Source organism: Labrus mixtus, chromosome 13, assembly GCF_963584025.1.
Source record: "Labrus mixtus chromosome 13, fLabMix1.1, whole genome shotgun sequence".
NCBI lineage: Eukaryota > Metazoa > Chordata > Actinopteri > Labriformes > Labridae > Labrus > Labrus mixtus.
This window is the reverse complement of record NC_083624.1, coordinates 21,941,392-21,957,691: the sequence shown is the minus strand read 5'-3', so window position 1 is coordinate 21,957,691 and position 16,300 is coordinate 21,941,392. Positions and strand designations below refer to the sequence as shown.

At 41.0% G+C, this 16,300-nt stretch overlaps 2 protein-coding genes across 2 annotated transcripts in view; both read left to right on the top strand.

Moving 5' to 3' along the window:
* Positions 1–3,097, top strand: part of htr1fa (5-hydroxytryptamine (serotonin) receptor 1Fa) — a 29,638-nt gene extending 26,541 nt beyond the window's left edge. Inside the window, exons 2-4 of the mRNA XM_061054170.1 lie at positions 136–251; positions 615–2,274; positions 2,521–3,097. Of these exons, the coding sequence (XP_060910153.1) occupies positions 616–1,812 (1,197 nt within the window). The 5' untranslated portion in view covers positions 136–251; position 615 and the 3' untranslated portion in view covers positions 1,813–2,274; positions 2,521–3,097. The remainder of the gene's footprint in view (positions 1–135; positions 252–614; positions 2,275–2,520) is intronic.
* Positions 3,098–5,618: 2,521 nt separating this feature from the next.
* Positions 5,619–15,685, top strand: LOC132987245 (zinc finger protein 654-like). The gene is made up of 12 exons (XM_061054169.1): positions 5,619–5,755; positions 6,954–7,099; positions 7,767–7,848; positions 8,141–8,276; positions 8,634–8,836; positions 8,975–9,111; positions 9,261–9,402; positions 10,458–10,742; positions 10,837–11,979; positions 12,175–12,905; positions 13,311–14,386; positions 14,480–15,685. Exons 1-12 carry the CDS (start codon positions 5,630–5,632, stop codon positions 14,482–14,484), a joined length of 4,212 nt encoding a protein of 1,403 aa, XP_060910152.1. The 5' UTR covers positions 5,619–5,629; the 3' UTR covers positions 14,485–15,685.
* The last annotated feature ends 615 nt before the right edge of the window (positions 15,686–16,300 follow it).

Genomic DNA, 16,300 nt, shown 5'->3' with positions numbered 1-16,300 from the left:
CTTTGTCGCTTTTGAGTCGCCCTTTTTCTATCGTCAATCTTCTGTCACTCCCTTCTCCTCTCTCTCTATCTCTCTTTCACTTAACAATGTCTCTCTCTTGTCTCCCCTTCCTCTCTCTCTCTCTCTCTCTCAAAGGTGCTGAGTGAACGACAGAGGTGATGTGATGGAAAAGCTAGCGGGCGGGATGGATCAGAGCAGACAATCTGCTGCACACTGAACCAACTGGATGCCACAGCCTAGTTTTTAGACAGGTAGGACTGGATTGCTGGATTTTTACTTACAAGATTTCAGCAAAGCGTATTTGCCAACCTTAAGTGTTCGAAGACCTTGAACAGTTTGGATGACAACATTTGTTTCATCCTTTTTGATGTTGAAAATGTGAGCAAATAATGTCTTTGAATGTTCCAAAGGAAACAAAGCAGGGGAAGAATGGTTCTTGTATTTTATCTAACTCATATGTTAACTGATACAATCTGTGCCTGACTATAACCAGATTAAACAAAAGATGTTGAATGAAAATCGTTTGTCTTCTTCTGATATGAAGAAAAAAAAATCAAATTTTCCTAAGCTCCCTCCTTGTATAAGCCACAACTCTCTTTCCATTTTCTTTGCAGAATGGATTTCCTCAATTACACAGAGGGGGTGTTTGCCACTAACACTAGTGGTAATGACTCACTGGAGACCACTAAACTTCCTACACGTAAAGTCCTGCTCACAGTGACTCTTTCTATTGTGGCCATCCTGACTACATTCTTCAACTGCCTGGTGATCACAGCCATCGCCGTCACACGCAAGCTGCACCACCCAGCCAACTACCTCATCTGCTCATTAGCTGTGACCGACCTGCTGGTGGCTGTGCTGGTCATGCCCTTCAGTATCATGTATATCCAGATGGAGACCTGGATCATGGGCCAGGTCGTGTGCACCATCTGGTTAAGTGTGGATATCACCTGTTGCACATGTTCCATCCTGCATCTCGCTGCGATCGCCATTGACCGCTACAGGGCCATCACCGATGCAGTGGAGTACTCTCGGAAGCGCACAGGGGCCAGAGCTGGAGCGATGGTGGCGGTCGTGTGGCTTTTGTCCATCCTTGTCTCGCTTCCTCCTTTACTGTGGCGGCATTTCAGCGGGGACGGAGACCTGGAAGACCAGTGCATCATCATCCACCATCACCTGGCCTTCACCTTGTACTCCACCTTCGGGGCATTTTACATCCCCCTTCTGCTCATCCTCATCCTCTACTACAAAATCTACAAGGCTGCTCAGACCCTTTATATGCGCAGGGAGGCCAGCAGGGCGAGCCGTCACTCATGTATGACCAACGGGAGCATGATTCCGTCGTCCTTCACTGCGGGAGATGGGGACATCGACGGGGGACCTCGAAGTCCGGACCCCATAAGCCCACCGGAGAAATCGTTCTCTGAACCCTCAACTGAGGAACCTCCGCGTGAAAAGGTGCGGGCGTCAGTGAAGGCTTTCAAGCGCAAGACTCGCCGGCCTGAGTCACGCAGCGAGTCACGTCGGAGTCAGTTGTACCAAGGGCCGAGGATCTCAGGCTCACGGGAGCGTAAAGCGGCATCCACGTTGGGTTTGATAATAGGAGCCTTTGTCATCTGTTGGTTGCCGTTTTTTGTCAAGGAGGTGATCGTCAACACCTGCGGCTCTTGCAGCACTTCAGTGGAGATGGCTGACTTTCTGACATGGTTGGGCTACCTCAACTCACTGATCAACCCTCTGATCTACACCATATTCAACGAGGACTTCAAAAAAGCCTTCCAAAGACTTGTTAGGTGCAGTAATTACCTCTGATGGCTACGATCAGAGATGATCATGCAGAACACAATCACACATATGTAACTCGGAAGAAACAAACTAAAGGGCAGAGAATACTAACTGAATTCTGAGGCAATGTGTGTGAGAGAGAAGAAACTCAAAAAGGATTCAAAACCCATTTCCAGTCACTCCACCAGGTCAACAGCCTACATGGCACCAGCTCCGCAGAGTCGAAATCCAGGCCCTGCTATTAGCCTGAGATCTCCCTGATGTTAATTGAAGTGTTTTTGAGGGGACACTGACATGTTGTGGTTTTTTTTTTTTTTTTTTTTTTTTTTAGAAAATGGGCCATTACTGACCTTTCCAGCCCGATTTAAAGGGTCTTGAAATAGCTCACCATCATGTCTGTTCCATCTAATGACCTCCTTTCTATCTAGTCCACACTGCTAGCTGAATTACAGAATATGTATAAAAAACACAGCACCCCAAGATTTAACTGTCTGTGGCCCTGACATTAGGGGACTTTTAACTAGGCAACTTTCACAGTGATTGTTAACAGAAATAGTGGTAAAATGTGTATTGAGCAATATTAAACATTCCAAAAAATAAATTTGTAAATTGTTGAAGCCTTTTCTCAGGCAATGGACTTAATTTTGGTTTATTTTTTGCCTGCCTACCATGCATTTCTTGACAAACCATTTTCTAAATGTTTAGATAGAGAGCTATAAAGTTTCAAATATGAAGACAATGTTTTGTAATCTAGGACCAAATTTCCATTTTTAACAAATTCTGAATAGAAAATGGGAAAGATGTGGATCAAAATATACATTTCTGCTCGTTTCAGCTTTCAATGTAAAAGTTTGACATTTGGAGAAACCTTTAGCTATAAGGGGAAAAGGTTCTATGACACTGCCACTTTAAATGATGCTTTTGCACAACCTGTTATGTTTACGTTTAGGTTTTTTTTTCTTACGATATTTAATTATTTATCTATTTTGGAGCCATTACAGCCCATTCCATTTCACTTCAATGCCATAGCCAACATTAGGTTAATGAATGTGAAAACCACTGGTGGAGAAATCCTCATTTCATTAATCCCACTCAGTACTTGAAATAGAACGACTATTCCTTTACTGCCTCCAAGAGGGCACACGAAATGTTGATGGAAATGTTGTGGATGAGTCAAGTGTGAGGGTGTACTGTATCCCAGAGAGATAATTCAATGTGTGTAATATACTTACATACATCACTGACAGTATGACCAGTATTTGTATACTGTTTCTTTCTTTGTCTCTCACTGTCTCAATAATCAATAATAAACAGTCCATATAATGCATTGTTTCATTTTTGCCCAGACAGTATTTTTCCCTTTTGTGTTTGGAGAGTATGTGAGAAGTATCAAGTTATTATAATGAATAGTCATCTGAGCACATCATTAATTATTGATATGATTTACTCAAAACCTTTATTTGAGTCTGCTGGTATATAGAAACAGGCTTGGTATTTTACATGTTCTGATGGCGCCACCTTGTGGCTTGCAGTAAGACATCATAAAAGGCAAGTTCCCACTAACATCAGCACCAAACACTCGTTTGAAAATATGGGAAACCAAAAATTAAATATATAGATTTTCTCAAACCTGGTCCTGGATGTGCATCAATATCTCACTCGCCTCGCTCACAGAGGCCCACCAGTCAACTTCTAATATCAATTAATTATAAATATGAATAAAACATGACCAAACCTGCTATGTTCCCTGTTGGTTGCCAATAAAACACCAAGCACATTGACCAAATGCATTACAACAGGAAACAGAGAAAATATTTTCAATACTAGAATATATTTGTTTTTGTTGTTGCAAGAAATAAGAAAATAACAGATATATATGCAAATTAAACTTTAATTACCATTAAAGACTCAGTTCATAGCACTGAACAATAAGTTAAAATTGGCTTTATTTCTGTGTTTAGCTCGTTAAATGGTGCATTACTATTTGCATTTGAGTTTGAAAATATAAATGTTGGAATCAAATATTATGATGAAGGCTAAATATTAGTTTCCTTAAATAGTTTAATTATAAATCATTGTATTGTCTAATTGAATTTACCCTCTAATTCTTTACATTTGGCCCTCTGGCAGTGATAATCAAACTAATGTGGCCCACTTGCTAAACAAAGTTGCACATCTATATAACGCTTTGTTGTTCATTGGAAACTTACCCAACGCTCCCTATAAAAGACAGCACTAACAGAATACAGTCATCAAGATACAAATATTTAGTCTAATTTTAAATTAGGAAAGAATTGTATCTCTTTCAAAGTGAGTGTTTTTTTTGTGGGTCACATGACCAGTCTCCTCTTATTTACCTGTCAGTCAGAATCCTCTGGGGCTACAAAAGTGGAAGTTCAGCTATCCCTCCTTCATTAAGGCACCCTGCGCAGGAAAACCTGCTATCAGTGGGCGTCAAACAAGGATGAGGAAAAGCAGGGCTTCCCACTCATGATTCCTGCCAGCTATTTACACAAATACCGGTTACCAGAAAAGAGCCAGTGGTTTTGCTGTATTGTAAACCTCTGCAGCACACATTATGGACAAAATAAAGGCTTTTACAGACATTGACAGATAAAACCCATAGGTTATAATAGGATAGGGGGTAAGCCCATGCTCACACGGACTTATGGGGTGCTTTCACAAACCCACTGAGCCCACCTGTTATGACAGGAGCTCGCGAACCAGTCTGAATCCAAAGCTCACAAACAACTGCAGCAGCAGTATGTACATTCCTCAGGGATATCAGTGCAGGCACCAGGCACAAACAAAAGCTTCTCTCTTTGTCCATCGTAGTGAGGAGAGCAGGATGCCTGCAGCTGAATCATCCAGGACCTAAAAGAACTGTCGGGGTTCTCAGGGGTAAAGAACCTTTCCCCACAATCCCTCTTCAATAATAATAAAAAAACAGAAACAACCACCATTTAGGTTAAATTAGTCTTCAGAGAGGATTTTCAAAACTAAAGACAAGCCCTGTTTCACAGAGGTAATTTTTTAACATTTAATAGTAGGAAGAGCACTTAACATAAATATAAACATCATTCAATCAGTGGTGATTTAATTACTTGCATCAGTTTCAGAAACTGCACACATTGCCTGATTGTTAGTTAGGCCAAAATGTGTTCATGTAATTGAAATTATGAAAATTACAATTTAATGATGAAGTCAACTTTTTGTTCCATGATTTCAATAGCGGAAAAATTCATGAACAAAGTCTGCATAATGGTTAATTTGTCTCATTTCTCTTGAGGTCCTGTCACTGTATGATTAAATGAATAAGTGGCAAAAACTCAAATTAGGCTGTAGGTCATTCTTGTGTCAATGTGAAAAAATATACAGTAAGCAATCTTAAAATATTAAAGTTAATTTCTTCAGAAATACAAAAGCCTGAATGCTGTCTGCAAGTTAGCATTTTATATTCAGTGATGAATACAGTGAGAGTTGGTGAGATTTATAGAATTTGGACTTATGGATATGAAATTTCTCAAATACTAGGCTATCAAAAGGTTAATTGTCCGTTACAGTTTTTATTTTATTTTCATACATTACAATGATTCTACATCAAGGCACCAAATGAATCAAATAATTCATATGATTGTCAATAAAATTCTCCAGAGCTCTTCAAAAAACTATAACTTCTGGAAATTCTTAAATAGTGTTGATGTTATCTTCTTCCTTTGTACAAAAGTCACATTTGTTGCTTATTTCAGTGAATGGGGTTGCCAAGTTTTTGCCGTGGGGTGTAAGGAGGATGCTACGTCACCAACCTGGCAACTTCGACTATGCGCTGGATACAGCAGACAGTATGGCGGACAGCGAAAGTGATTTGGAAACAGAGGGGCTCGAATTAGCTCTGGACACTTTATGTATCAGATACTGCAGCGAGGAATCGTCTCGCACGAGTAAATGCTATTGCTCCGCGTTTTGTGAGGTGAGTTAGACTTCTTTGTGCTTCGTGGTGAACCCGGTCGGTGCGTGTTTATTTACAATGCTATTAGCTCCGCTAGCTAACGTTAGCCTCCAGACAAGCTCTATTTATGCAGTTGTTTTACTTAGAGTGTCGTATAACTCACCAGGAGTGGTTAAAATGGTATTTAGATATAAACTGTGTTAGTAGCTTCTTAACTTTGTGTAGGTTTCTTTTCCAAACAGTTGACTGACAGTGGATAAAGCTTAGCTCTGAGGCTAGTCATGAAGCTAAGCTAATTAAAGGTATGAGGTTAACGTTGTTCTAGTAAGCTAATAAAAAGGTTAATAATAAACAATTACGTGTGATAAACACATTACAGCCTGCTTTCCAACTTGAGTTAAACTAAATACTGAACTGATATATTCATTAAAAAATCAGAAACGATAGTGTTTGATGTGTCGTATCAGCACAAACACTAACTTAAATACTTCATGGTGAACAAAGTAAACACCAGAAGTTTGTTAAATCAACGCAGCTGCTGTTTGATTTTAACCTTTCATTTTGAGGCTTAGCTTAGAGATTAACACTTATCTCATACTAGTCACTACGCTATCTAAAATAATGTATTATCTCAGTTACCATATCTCAGTTACCATCAAGAAGTCAAAACAGACGAACATGTGTTTAACACAACACATAACACCAATAATAATAATAATATAATTTATACTTTATTGATCCCGCGAGGGAAAATTGTTTTTTTACACTCTGTCTAGTAAACATGCTACACAAATATAGGCTGAAATACACACACATGCACAAACAGGATCCTATGGACATGCACTAATGGAGAGGTCTCAGAGTGATGGGGCTGCCCACAGTGGGCGCTCCTGAGCTGGGGGGGGGGGGGGGGGGGGGGGGGGGTAGGTGCCTTGCTGAAGGGCACTGTTCTCAGTGCTCAGGAGGTGGACTGGCACCTCTCCAGCTACCAGGCCAATTTCTGGACTTGTTCCGTGCCGGGACTTGAACCGGCAACGTTCCAATTCCCAACCCAAGTCCCTACAGACTGAGCTACTGCCGCCCCTTTTTTTTTCTCTCAGTAGTCTTACAGCAGGAGAGAGACCTTGTTTGTCCTCAGATGTTATTTAATTGAAAAACATGAATGGTGAAATATTGATTTGTTTGTTTATATTTACATTACTATGTTCTTCTTTCACAGTTGGTTGAAGAGTACACGGGGCAATGGCAAGTTCCTCTCCCTCAACTGAAGGTCCTGCGGACGGCGCTCTGCAGCTTCACCAAATCCACTGCTGCCTTTCCTGATGATTGTCAGCACATCCACTATGTTCTCAGCAGTCTGGCCTTGTGAGTAGTTTTTTCACCTGGAAACTGAGTATTTTTTTATTATGAACAGGCAAACTTTTTATTTCAGTAACTATGTGTGACATATTGACTTGAAATGTTTGCTGTCAGTAGAAGCACAGGGCGGAAACCGTTATCACGAGAAACATATGTGTGAAAACAATACCTTTAATGTTTGGGTTTTGCTGACCATTGTTTTGTATGGAATAATAAATGGAGTTGTATAACTGTTGGTGAAAGTGTCGTGCAGCATATTGTTATATTGTGGTAAATCAGAGTGTTCAGCTTGGGGATGATGTTTTTCACTTCTAAATTTACACGTAAACCTTAAAATCATGAGTTTTCAGATAAATTCTTGATTTAGCGCTTGAAAACTCATTACTCCAAAATAAAGCATACACCATAGTGAACAATAAGGCCTTGCTTTTTTTATGAAGAGCGCTAACTCCTTTAAAGTAAATATCCCGCAGCAGTAACTTACTGTTGGGGCACCTTGTTGCCTCAACGAAAAGCTGCTACAGTTTTGCAATGTGATTGTGAACTACTTTATTACACCTGTATGGATAACAGATGCGAATGATTTGATGAGATAAATGTAAGAATATGGGTGGGTCTCATTATTTGGGTGGTTGTGTTGATGCAAGCTCATGTTCCTCTTTCTCTCTTGCAGGAGCTACTTTGAGCTGATGCTCTTTTTCAGCAAAGAAGAATTTGTGGAACTGCCTTTAAAGGACATCCTTGATTCTTTTCAGGTAAACAAAATAAACTGACCCAATGACACCCTTGTGTTTCCTGTTCACATAACACACTGTAGTAGACATAGTTGCCATACTTTTAATTAGCTAGCTGTAAGTGTTAAGTATTTAGCATCTAGCCAATACCCTGGCAACTCAACTGTTTTTACCTCAGTTTGTTAGGGTCAAAATAACCACTAGTCTACAAACCAAGTTATCTTAAAAGTCATTATTGTGATTGGTAGGCTAACCAGAATCTTTGTCTTTTTCTAGAGAATTTGAATGAATCTGCTTCTTTACACTTTTACAGGAGTGTAGCACTCAGCTCCAGAGGCACAGGAACATCTACCTTCAACATGTGAAGCAGATCATCAAAGCAGGAGGCCCATGGGAAAATCCGGTGCTGCAAGGAATCCTGAAGGAGGTGGACTTGTCACCAAAAGAAGGTAGGCTCGGGTTGTAATAACAACTGATATTGTATTCACACAGAGAACATTACATTTGCAAGTCCCGTGACTAGACATGCCTTGGATAAGACCTCCTTATGATAGGATGTCACAAATGGAATCAGTAAGGTCGGAGGCACAATGAAAACTCCTTCATATATTTAACCACCCTGATAAATGAAGTTCAGCTGCTGCTGTTTATTTAAAAACGTATACTATCATGTATCTATTGTAAGTCCTTTATTTAATTCAAAAGAGAAGAACATCAGTGTTCTATTTGCCATTACCTGAGTCAACACTAGGATGTAAATATCCCCAAACCCAGACCATTCACTTCCGATATTCCCTCTCATGCAGTTGAGGACTACCTGAGCTCAGAGTTACCCGTGTTCTTTGAGCTGCGGGTTCGCTATTTGCAAGCCTGTGAACGAATGCAAGAGGCCAAGGCGTTGGCTAAAAGCTGCCTGGAGAATCGTGAGGCTGGAAATCATCTTTTCTTCCATCAAGCCTACCTTACCTGCCTCTACAAAGCTTCATTACATGAACATCTTCAGAAGGAGGTAGGAGACAAAAAGTGGAAAGTATTAAGTATTATTATAAACCGCAAAGTTTGAAGCAGAAATAATTCTCATGCATTTTGATTCACTTTGAATTTGTGTATTTTAAATGCATGTTTGTACTTGTACATATTGTTTCAGATGGCAGAGATAGATGGCCGTGACGCTGTTGAGATCATCTGCAACACAGAGAAAGTTGAAAAAGATGAGCTTCTGTTGTCGCTGTGTAAAGCTTTCCTAACCCAACAGCTACACAATGGAGACATGTACTACATCTGGTAAGAATGACCTTCTGATTTAATTCTTGCCACGTGTTTTTGTTGTCAGTAGTTTTTGTGCATTATTACCTCTGTTAATTTAAACAGTTGAGCTTTATTAACAAAGAACTTAGATTGGTATCATTAACTGCTCGTCCTGCCTTTCACAGGGACCTGGTGTTCATCTGGAGCAGGTTGCACCTTCGGGCCCATCCCTCCAGACAGGGGTTCTTGGCTGAGTGTTTGCAGTTGGCTTCCTCTGCTGCTAACGTCAGAGCTATCTTCCCCTTTATCAAACTTGTCACTACTGAGGTACTATACACATCAGTAAATCACGTTTTTGAAACATTTTTCTCCACAGGGCGAACGTGTTCTGTTCTGCACATGTGGGAAGCATGCATTTTAACGTGTTTGAACATACATGGGCAGAATCTATGTAACTACGATCAAATTTACAATACAAATTCTTGCGTGCAGGTTTTAACATTTTTGGAAATGCCCTTCTTCAGCTATCAGCTGTAGTTTGGTACTCAGTTTAGCATGGTTAAACATTTTATGCTGTGATGCAGTGTTGCTGTTCCTGATTGGCAAAACACATGAAAGGCCTTACCTGGAGAATCCTCTTGTGATAATTGTATCCACTTTATGGAAGCATTAAGGTGTTCTGATTTGTTACATCAAAACAGATATTAGTGTCATTAAGGACTGCATCATCCAAATGTTTCACTTAGTGGATGATGTAAAGACTGATTGGAAGCTGAGTCCTTTGACTCAAATCTTCTGGGTAGCCTCTCACTTCAGACCGTGCCAAAGAAATAGCAAATGCTTAGTGTTGATCCTGCAAATATTTGACTATACTCCTAATCAAATATCTGCAAGTGTTTCAAATATCTGTGGTGAATACAGACTTAAGCATATGATCAAAGTGATTTGTTGTTCAGCTTCTAATCGGCAGAGACTTTCTCTGGAGAATTATTGAAATTGCATCTACTTTTGTTACTAACAACATGCAAGTATTGGCTGTCTAAACTGCTACAGCTTAATAACACGTTTTTTTTTTTTGTGTTATTGTTATTCTTGCTGTCCCAAACCATGAACACAATCTAAACTATATATCAAAGCATGACTTTTGCAAACAACTGTAGCCCTAGAGCAAATGGACAGACTTACAAATAATGAGAATGTTATCCAAGGCTCAGAAAGATATTTGTCAGATCATGCATCCTATTCACAGTTGGAAGCTCATGACAATCGGAAAACAAGGCCTTAAAATGTTGCTAAACTGCAGCTGATTAGGAGTAGAGGTTAAAATGAAATGCAGACCATTTTACTTTGTTTGAATCCCTAACGTGTGTGTTTTTGGACAGCTGGGGGTTGAAGGAGTCCAGGTCTGCGTGGAGCTTTGTGCCAGGGCGTTGCAGCTGTGTGACATGCCAGCTGACAGTGCAACCCGGTCCCTGGTCTGCAAGACCATCGCCTTCCTGCTGCCCCACGACTTGGAGATCTGTCGAGCGTGTGCCATGCTGGTCTTCTGTCAGGAACGCAGCCTGGAAGCATACAGAACTGTCTGCCTGCTCTACATGCATCCTGACCAGGAGCAACATCCCCACAGCAACCCTGTGCGGACCAGTGTGCGCTTCCATATTCTGCAGGTAAGAGGGACTGAAAGGGGAATAACTGATATGATAAATGATATGTAGTTACACTCTGAAATGTGCCTCACACTGTACCATCTTTGTTCATCAGATGCTTAAGGAGCGCTTGTGTTTCGACCCTGAATTTTGGAACCTGCTGGCCATAAGGACCCAATGCTTGGAGTTGATGAGCGACAAGGTTATGAAGGCTGCCGTTCTAGATGAGATGAAGGAGGAAGAAGAGAAAGAAAACACAGAAGAGCTATCAATGAATACTTTTGTAAATGACTCGATCACTCAAGATTTCAATATGTGCCCGTGCACTGAAGCTGCTGCTGTGACTGAAGAGCCGACTAAAGACGGAGAGGCGTTTAAGAGTTTGGACCCGTCACATAAATCTCTTTTGAAGAGAAGGAAATGGAGGAGAGCGCTGCGGCGGAAAAAACAAGTGATATCTGATGACGAGGCAGACGTTGGTGATGATCCAGAATTCAAATACAATCTCAAATCTTCAGGCCACAAAACCATGTACTCACTGAGACGAAATCACACCAACAAGGAAAATTCTGCAGCTGTAAAGCGTCCTCGAGCCTGCAAAAGAGAATACTTGTCTAGATGTGTGAAGAGCCAAATATTGAAAAGGAAAGGCCGTCAAAGATGGCTGCAGGGCCTTCCGAGGTTTGAGCCGGTACAGGTCCAGGTCCAGGTTCAGAAAGTCAAAGTTCCGGGGAAAAAACGGGGCCGGAAGCCTTTGCAGAAACTTGAGCTCTCCTACCCTGAAAATGAAATTTCAATAACAGAGGAGGAGTCAGGTTTGGAGAAGATAACTGCCACAAGAAATAAGCTGGAAATGCTGCAGCGGGAGAGTGAACTTGGATTAAAAATTGAACCGGGGGAGAGAACCCTTGAGCAGATGACTGAGCCAAATGTGGAGAATGGACACGAGGAGCACACAGACATGGACTGTAGTAGCAGCCTCAATGAGCAGACTGCAGAGACATCTCCATCACAGCTTGTCGAAGGTCCTCCAAGTGAACCCCGAGCTGCTGTTGAAGCTGAACCTGAGCTTGATGGTCCACCCTTAGAGTTAGTCGACTGCCCAATAGAACAGTTACACAGCTACTCTCTTAAATCTAAATGTCCTGACAGTGAGAAATCACAGCCTCCAGAATCCTCTGCATCCGAGGAGCTTAATGGTGGTGACGCAGAACAGACACCCCAATCCAAAGAGGAAACAGAAGCGTCAAACACTAAGGTCAGTTGTGTGTCTGTTTGTTAGTTGGTAATACACATCAGTAAATCGGGCCTCACATGTTCGGGGGTTTGAACTATTGCTTAGAATATACTGAACCCAATGCAGAGGGGGAGGAGGGATTTATTTGATATTCTCTAGGCTTGTACTGTTAAACCACTGAAATCAGTTCTCAAAGCTTGTTTCTTTTTTCCCCAGGTGGTAGCCAAGAGAACGTGGAGGGAGAGAATGCTCCGCACTCAACAATACGCTCACTTGAAGTTTCACTGCAAAATGTGCCGCAAAGACTATAAAGGCCTGAATGTAATGAGGCATGCTCTGTCGCACCTTAAAAGAAGAAAATGCATACTCTGCGGGAAACGCTTTAAACAGATCACCTGTGCCAAAAAGCACGTTTTGGACCACATCGATGAAATGTGCAAGCAGAAACCTCTCGATAGCACGTCGCCTTCTGAGGAAACGCCAGCTGAAAATGGAATGGAGAACAATGTGGAAAGTCCAACCCGGCCTCCGGTTAAAAGAAAAGTCAAGGAGAAAGTGTCAGACCTCCAGAGGGACATTCGAATCATCAGGAACATCCGCACCCTCATCAAAAAGACGTCGGTGCTTCACAAAAAGTGCAAGAACCCAAGCGTTAACATAAATGAACTGGTAGACTTCAAGAACGAGCAGGTGGTCATTAAAGATGGAGTGGTGATTGTCAAAGATCAACCTGTGATCGAGGGAGAGGAGGAGGGCCAGTCAGCAGGACAAAACGGCTACGTTGCGGACAAGAAGTACCACCTGTGTCCCTCCGAGTCTTGTGATCGGGTGTTCTTGAGGATCAGCAGCACACTAATGAGGCACGCTGTCAAATGCCATGTTAACGAAGAGGCGGTGCTGGAGAAGGTCTTTGTTTGGGCCAAACACAAGTGCATGCTTTGCCTTAGGTAAGATGTACACCGTATATCAGGCCAATCACAGACCACTTAATGTTTCTTTGTCTGTTTACGTTTGTATCTAATGCATTTAAAAGAAAATGGTCTTTAACACAGGTTTGATTAAAAGATGGGAAATTTAGGATTGATTGACTGTTTGAGATGCGTCACTGCATATATTGTGTTCATGTCCATTATAGCTAAAGTTTTGATTTGGCTAATTATCTTAATCTCTAACTGTACATTACACCTTAATTCGGCTTCCTTGGTTGCCATAAAGAAATGTTTTGAAATGTCACATTTTTTTGATTTAAGAGGTTAATGTGATATTTACCATTTGGTCACACTCAGGATTCTCCACTGTTAAGTCTGCTTTTGAAGGTAACTCACATTGCTTATCGTTCCATCTTCCAACAGGAAAATACAGTTCCTCCAGCACTATAAGGACCACATGAAGAAGCACGATGATCCTCTCCAGTTCTTCTGCTACCATCTGGACTGTAACCAGCGCTTTTTGACACAGCAGGAATTCAAGGACCATGTCAGTACCCACCAGCCCCTCAGGCCTCAGTGTCCATATACAGCGTGTGAGAAGCTATTCCCAAGCCTGCAGTGTCTTTATGACCATGAATGGAGACACTACATCCCAACACCTCAAAGAGACGAGCTCGAGATGGGACCCAGTAGACAGAAGGAAAGTGCGGAAGCACCATGGAAGCAGAGGGTGAAGGTAGAGGAAATATGGCTGCAGAGTAAACCAGAGCAGAGGGGGAGTCCTGTTCCTGATCATGTTGAGGCATCTAATCTTGAGGATTGCAGAGAAACGATCAAAGAAGAGTTACAAACGTCTTCACAATGTCTAACAGTAATCCCAGGCAGCAGTCAAGACCAGTTAAAACCTGAAAATTGTTCAGAGAACGATCCAGTGGATGACAGCAAAGCTGCCATTAACGGACATGTGAATGAGACAATGAGCCAAGTGTCAGGGGGGCAGGTCTGTACTTCCTCTACTGGAGCTGCTGCAGCGACTCCAACTAAGACTTGTCCCAAAAAAACACGTGCCGAGTTGGACCCCTTGGATGTGAAAAACCGTGAGGATATGTCCTTTACAGATGAGGGAATCCCGCAGGAACTGGGAGCGCCAAAGATCACGGAGCACAAAACATTCAAACCAGAAGATCCCGCCTTTGTGGCTTCAGTAACGGCGCCTTTCATTCGTCCACCACCCTCCACCTACCTGAATGAATCTGTGATCTCAATGCGCAAGAGGAGGGCCGAAGAAGACGCTGCTCCCAAGAAAATAGTCTACTGGAGGCAGAATAAAAAGAAGGACGCTGTAACGAAGCCCGGGGTGGAGAATACTGTTCCTGAGCACAAGATCAGGCATCGCTGTGTGAAGTGTCTTTCCTCGTTCAGCACGGTAGAAGAATTACAGAAACACCAAGCACTCAACACGTGCTCTGCACTCTTCGGCTTCGACTCTGACGATGAAAGTAAGAATGCTCGATCCACTCAAGTATAAGACCATTATCATGTGAATATTTCTAACCCATTGTACTGTTTGTTTTTTTTCCCTTCATTTTTAGGTTAGTGGAAAGTGAAAAGGACGTCTAACCGGAGCGACCATTACACTCTGCTTCCAGGGTCAGGACAAGTATTCAAGATAAAGGAACACTGGACTTATTCTTGTTAACACATGTGTATTCAGAGACGTAAATGTGCCAAAAGGGTAGTTTGAGGACTTTTTTTCCCTCTGTACATTTAATCAATAGAAACTTTTTTAAGCAATAATTTTGACAACTTAATCTAGTTTTGTACACCCCCCCTTTCCCCCCCAAATCATAATCAGTGTGATCTTTGTCAAGTGGATAAAACTAAAACATTCTAATCATATTCTCAGAATCTACAATAAGTAAATATAAATATATATTCACCTTTTGAAAGATAACGAGTCTCAAATATGGCCATGGACAAATTACTGGAAACCAAACACAAATGTCTGTACAAACACTGCTAGGTGCCACCTTCCAATGCAGACTTCCTATCCTATCAGTTTGACCTGTTCATACAGAGAAAATGACTATATGAGTCATATACTGAATCCTTTAAACAGTAAAGGGGGACCAAGTTATCATATGGTTCATTTTTCTCAAATGAACATTTAATTTAAACTTAATCAGGCTTTTGCCTTTCTGGAACATTTTTAAATACATGAAATCACTAAATGAACTCATTTTATGAACATTTTTTCTTGACTTCAGCAAATGGTCCCAACCAGTGTCTCTTCATGGACAACAATAATCAACACTATTTTAAACAGTTATTAAAGATGTGTTGTGATCTTCAGGCTTAGTTTGCCTCGTGGGTAGAGGGTCTCCATTCATTTTCACATGAACATACAGTATGGCTCTATATCTGTTAGGGTATGTCTAAAACAGTATTATAACTGGCTGCAGTTTATGATTTCAACTCTCAACTATATGCTGTACTTACAGTGTAGATTTTCCATTCTATTTATTGTTAGCATTGTGTACATTAACAAACTGGTGGTTATGTCCTCTCTGTCCACATCTCTACAATGGAACTATGATGGTAATAAATCAGAGGAGCCTCTACACTGAAAAAGAAACTTTGAAATGTGTAAGAGGTTGTGTTGTCAGTAATCTTAGTTCTGGCTGTCGTCCTCTGAAGTAAAGCAGGATAGGCTTTATTTAAATTGGTCTTCCAATCATCATGATAACAGGAACTTACTCCATGAAGCCGTAACCAAAAAGTCTGAATCCATGTAAGTCTGCCTTCATACAGACATGCTATCATGTTGTACAGCTAACAGCCTGTTTGATTTGTATTAGTGCCAAGCATCTCAGTGTTAGACTGTAGGTCAACATGTCACACAGTCAAATCACAAGTTCTTCAGTTTTCCTCAGTTTCACTCCAGGATAATGTATTTCATGATGTACAATATTTCAGACTGGTTGTTTGTAATGTCTATACTCTGAGACGGTTGTTTGATCAGTTGAATAACTCTAATGAAATGTTTTGATTGGACTGCACTCTTTAACCTTCTTATTTATATGTACAGATGTGAATAGCTTGTATTTGGAAAGGTAATGATGATTGCCCATCTATTTTTATATTTAAAAAAAAAAAAAAAGATTCATGATGTTTGAATAAACAAATGAAACTTAAAATCTGATGGTCTTGATTTGTGTTGTTATTGGATTTGTTGCACATAAAATATGCATGTGTGACGCAGCTCTGTGACATGAAATGAGATCAAAACAGTCAAACAGCAGACAGACTCTTCACGTTTGTTTGTTTTTTATTTAGCATTGCATATTTACTACATTAACATATTGCTTTATTGTTAACCCCAAGAAAGAGGCAAACAGAATCATATAAGAATT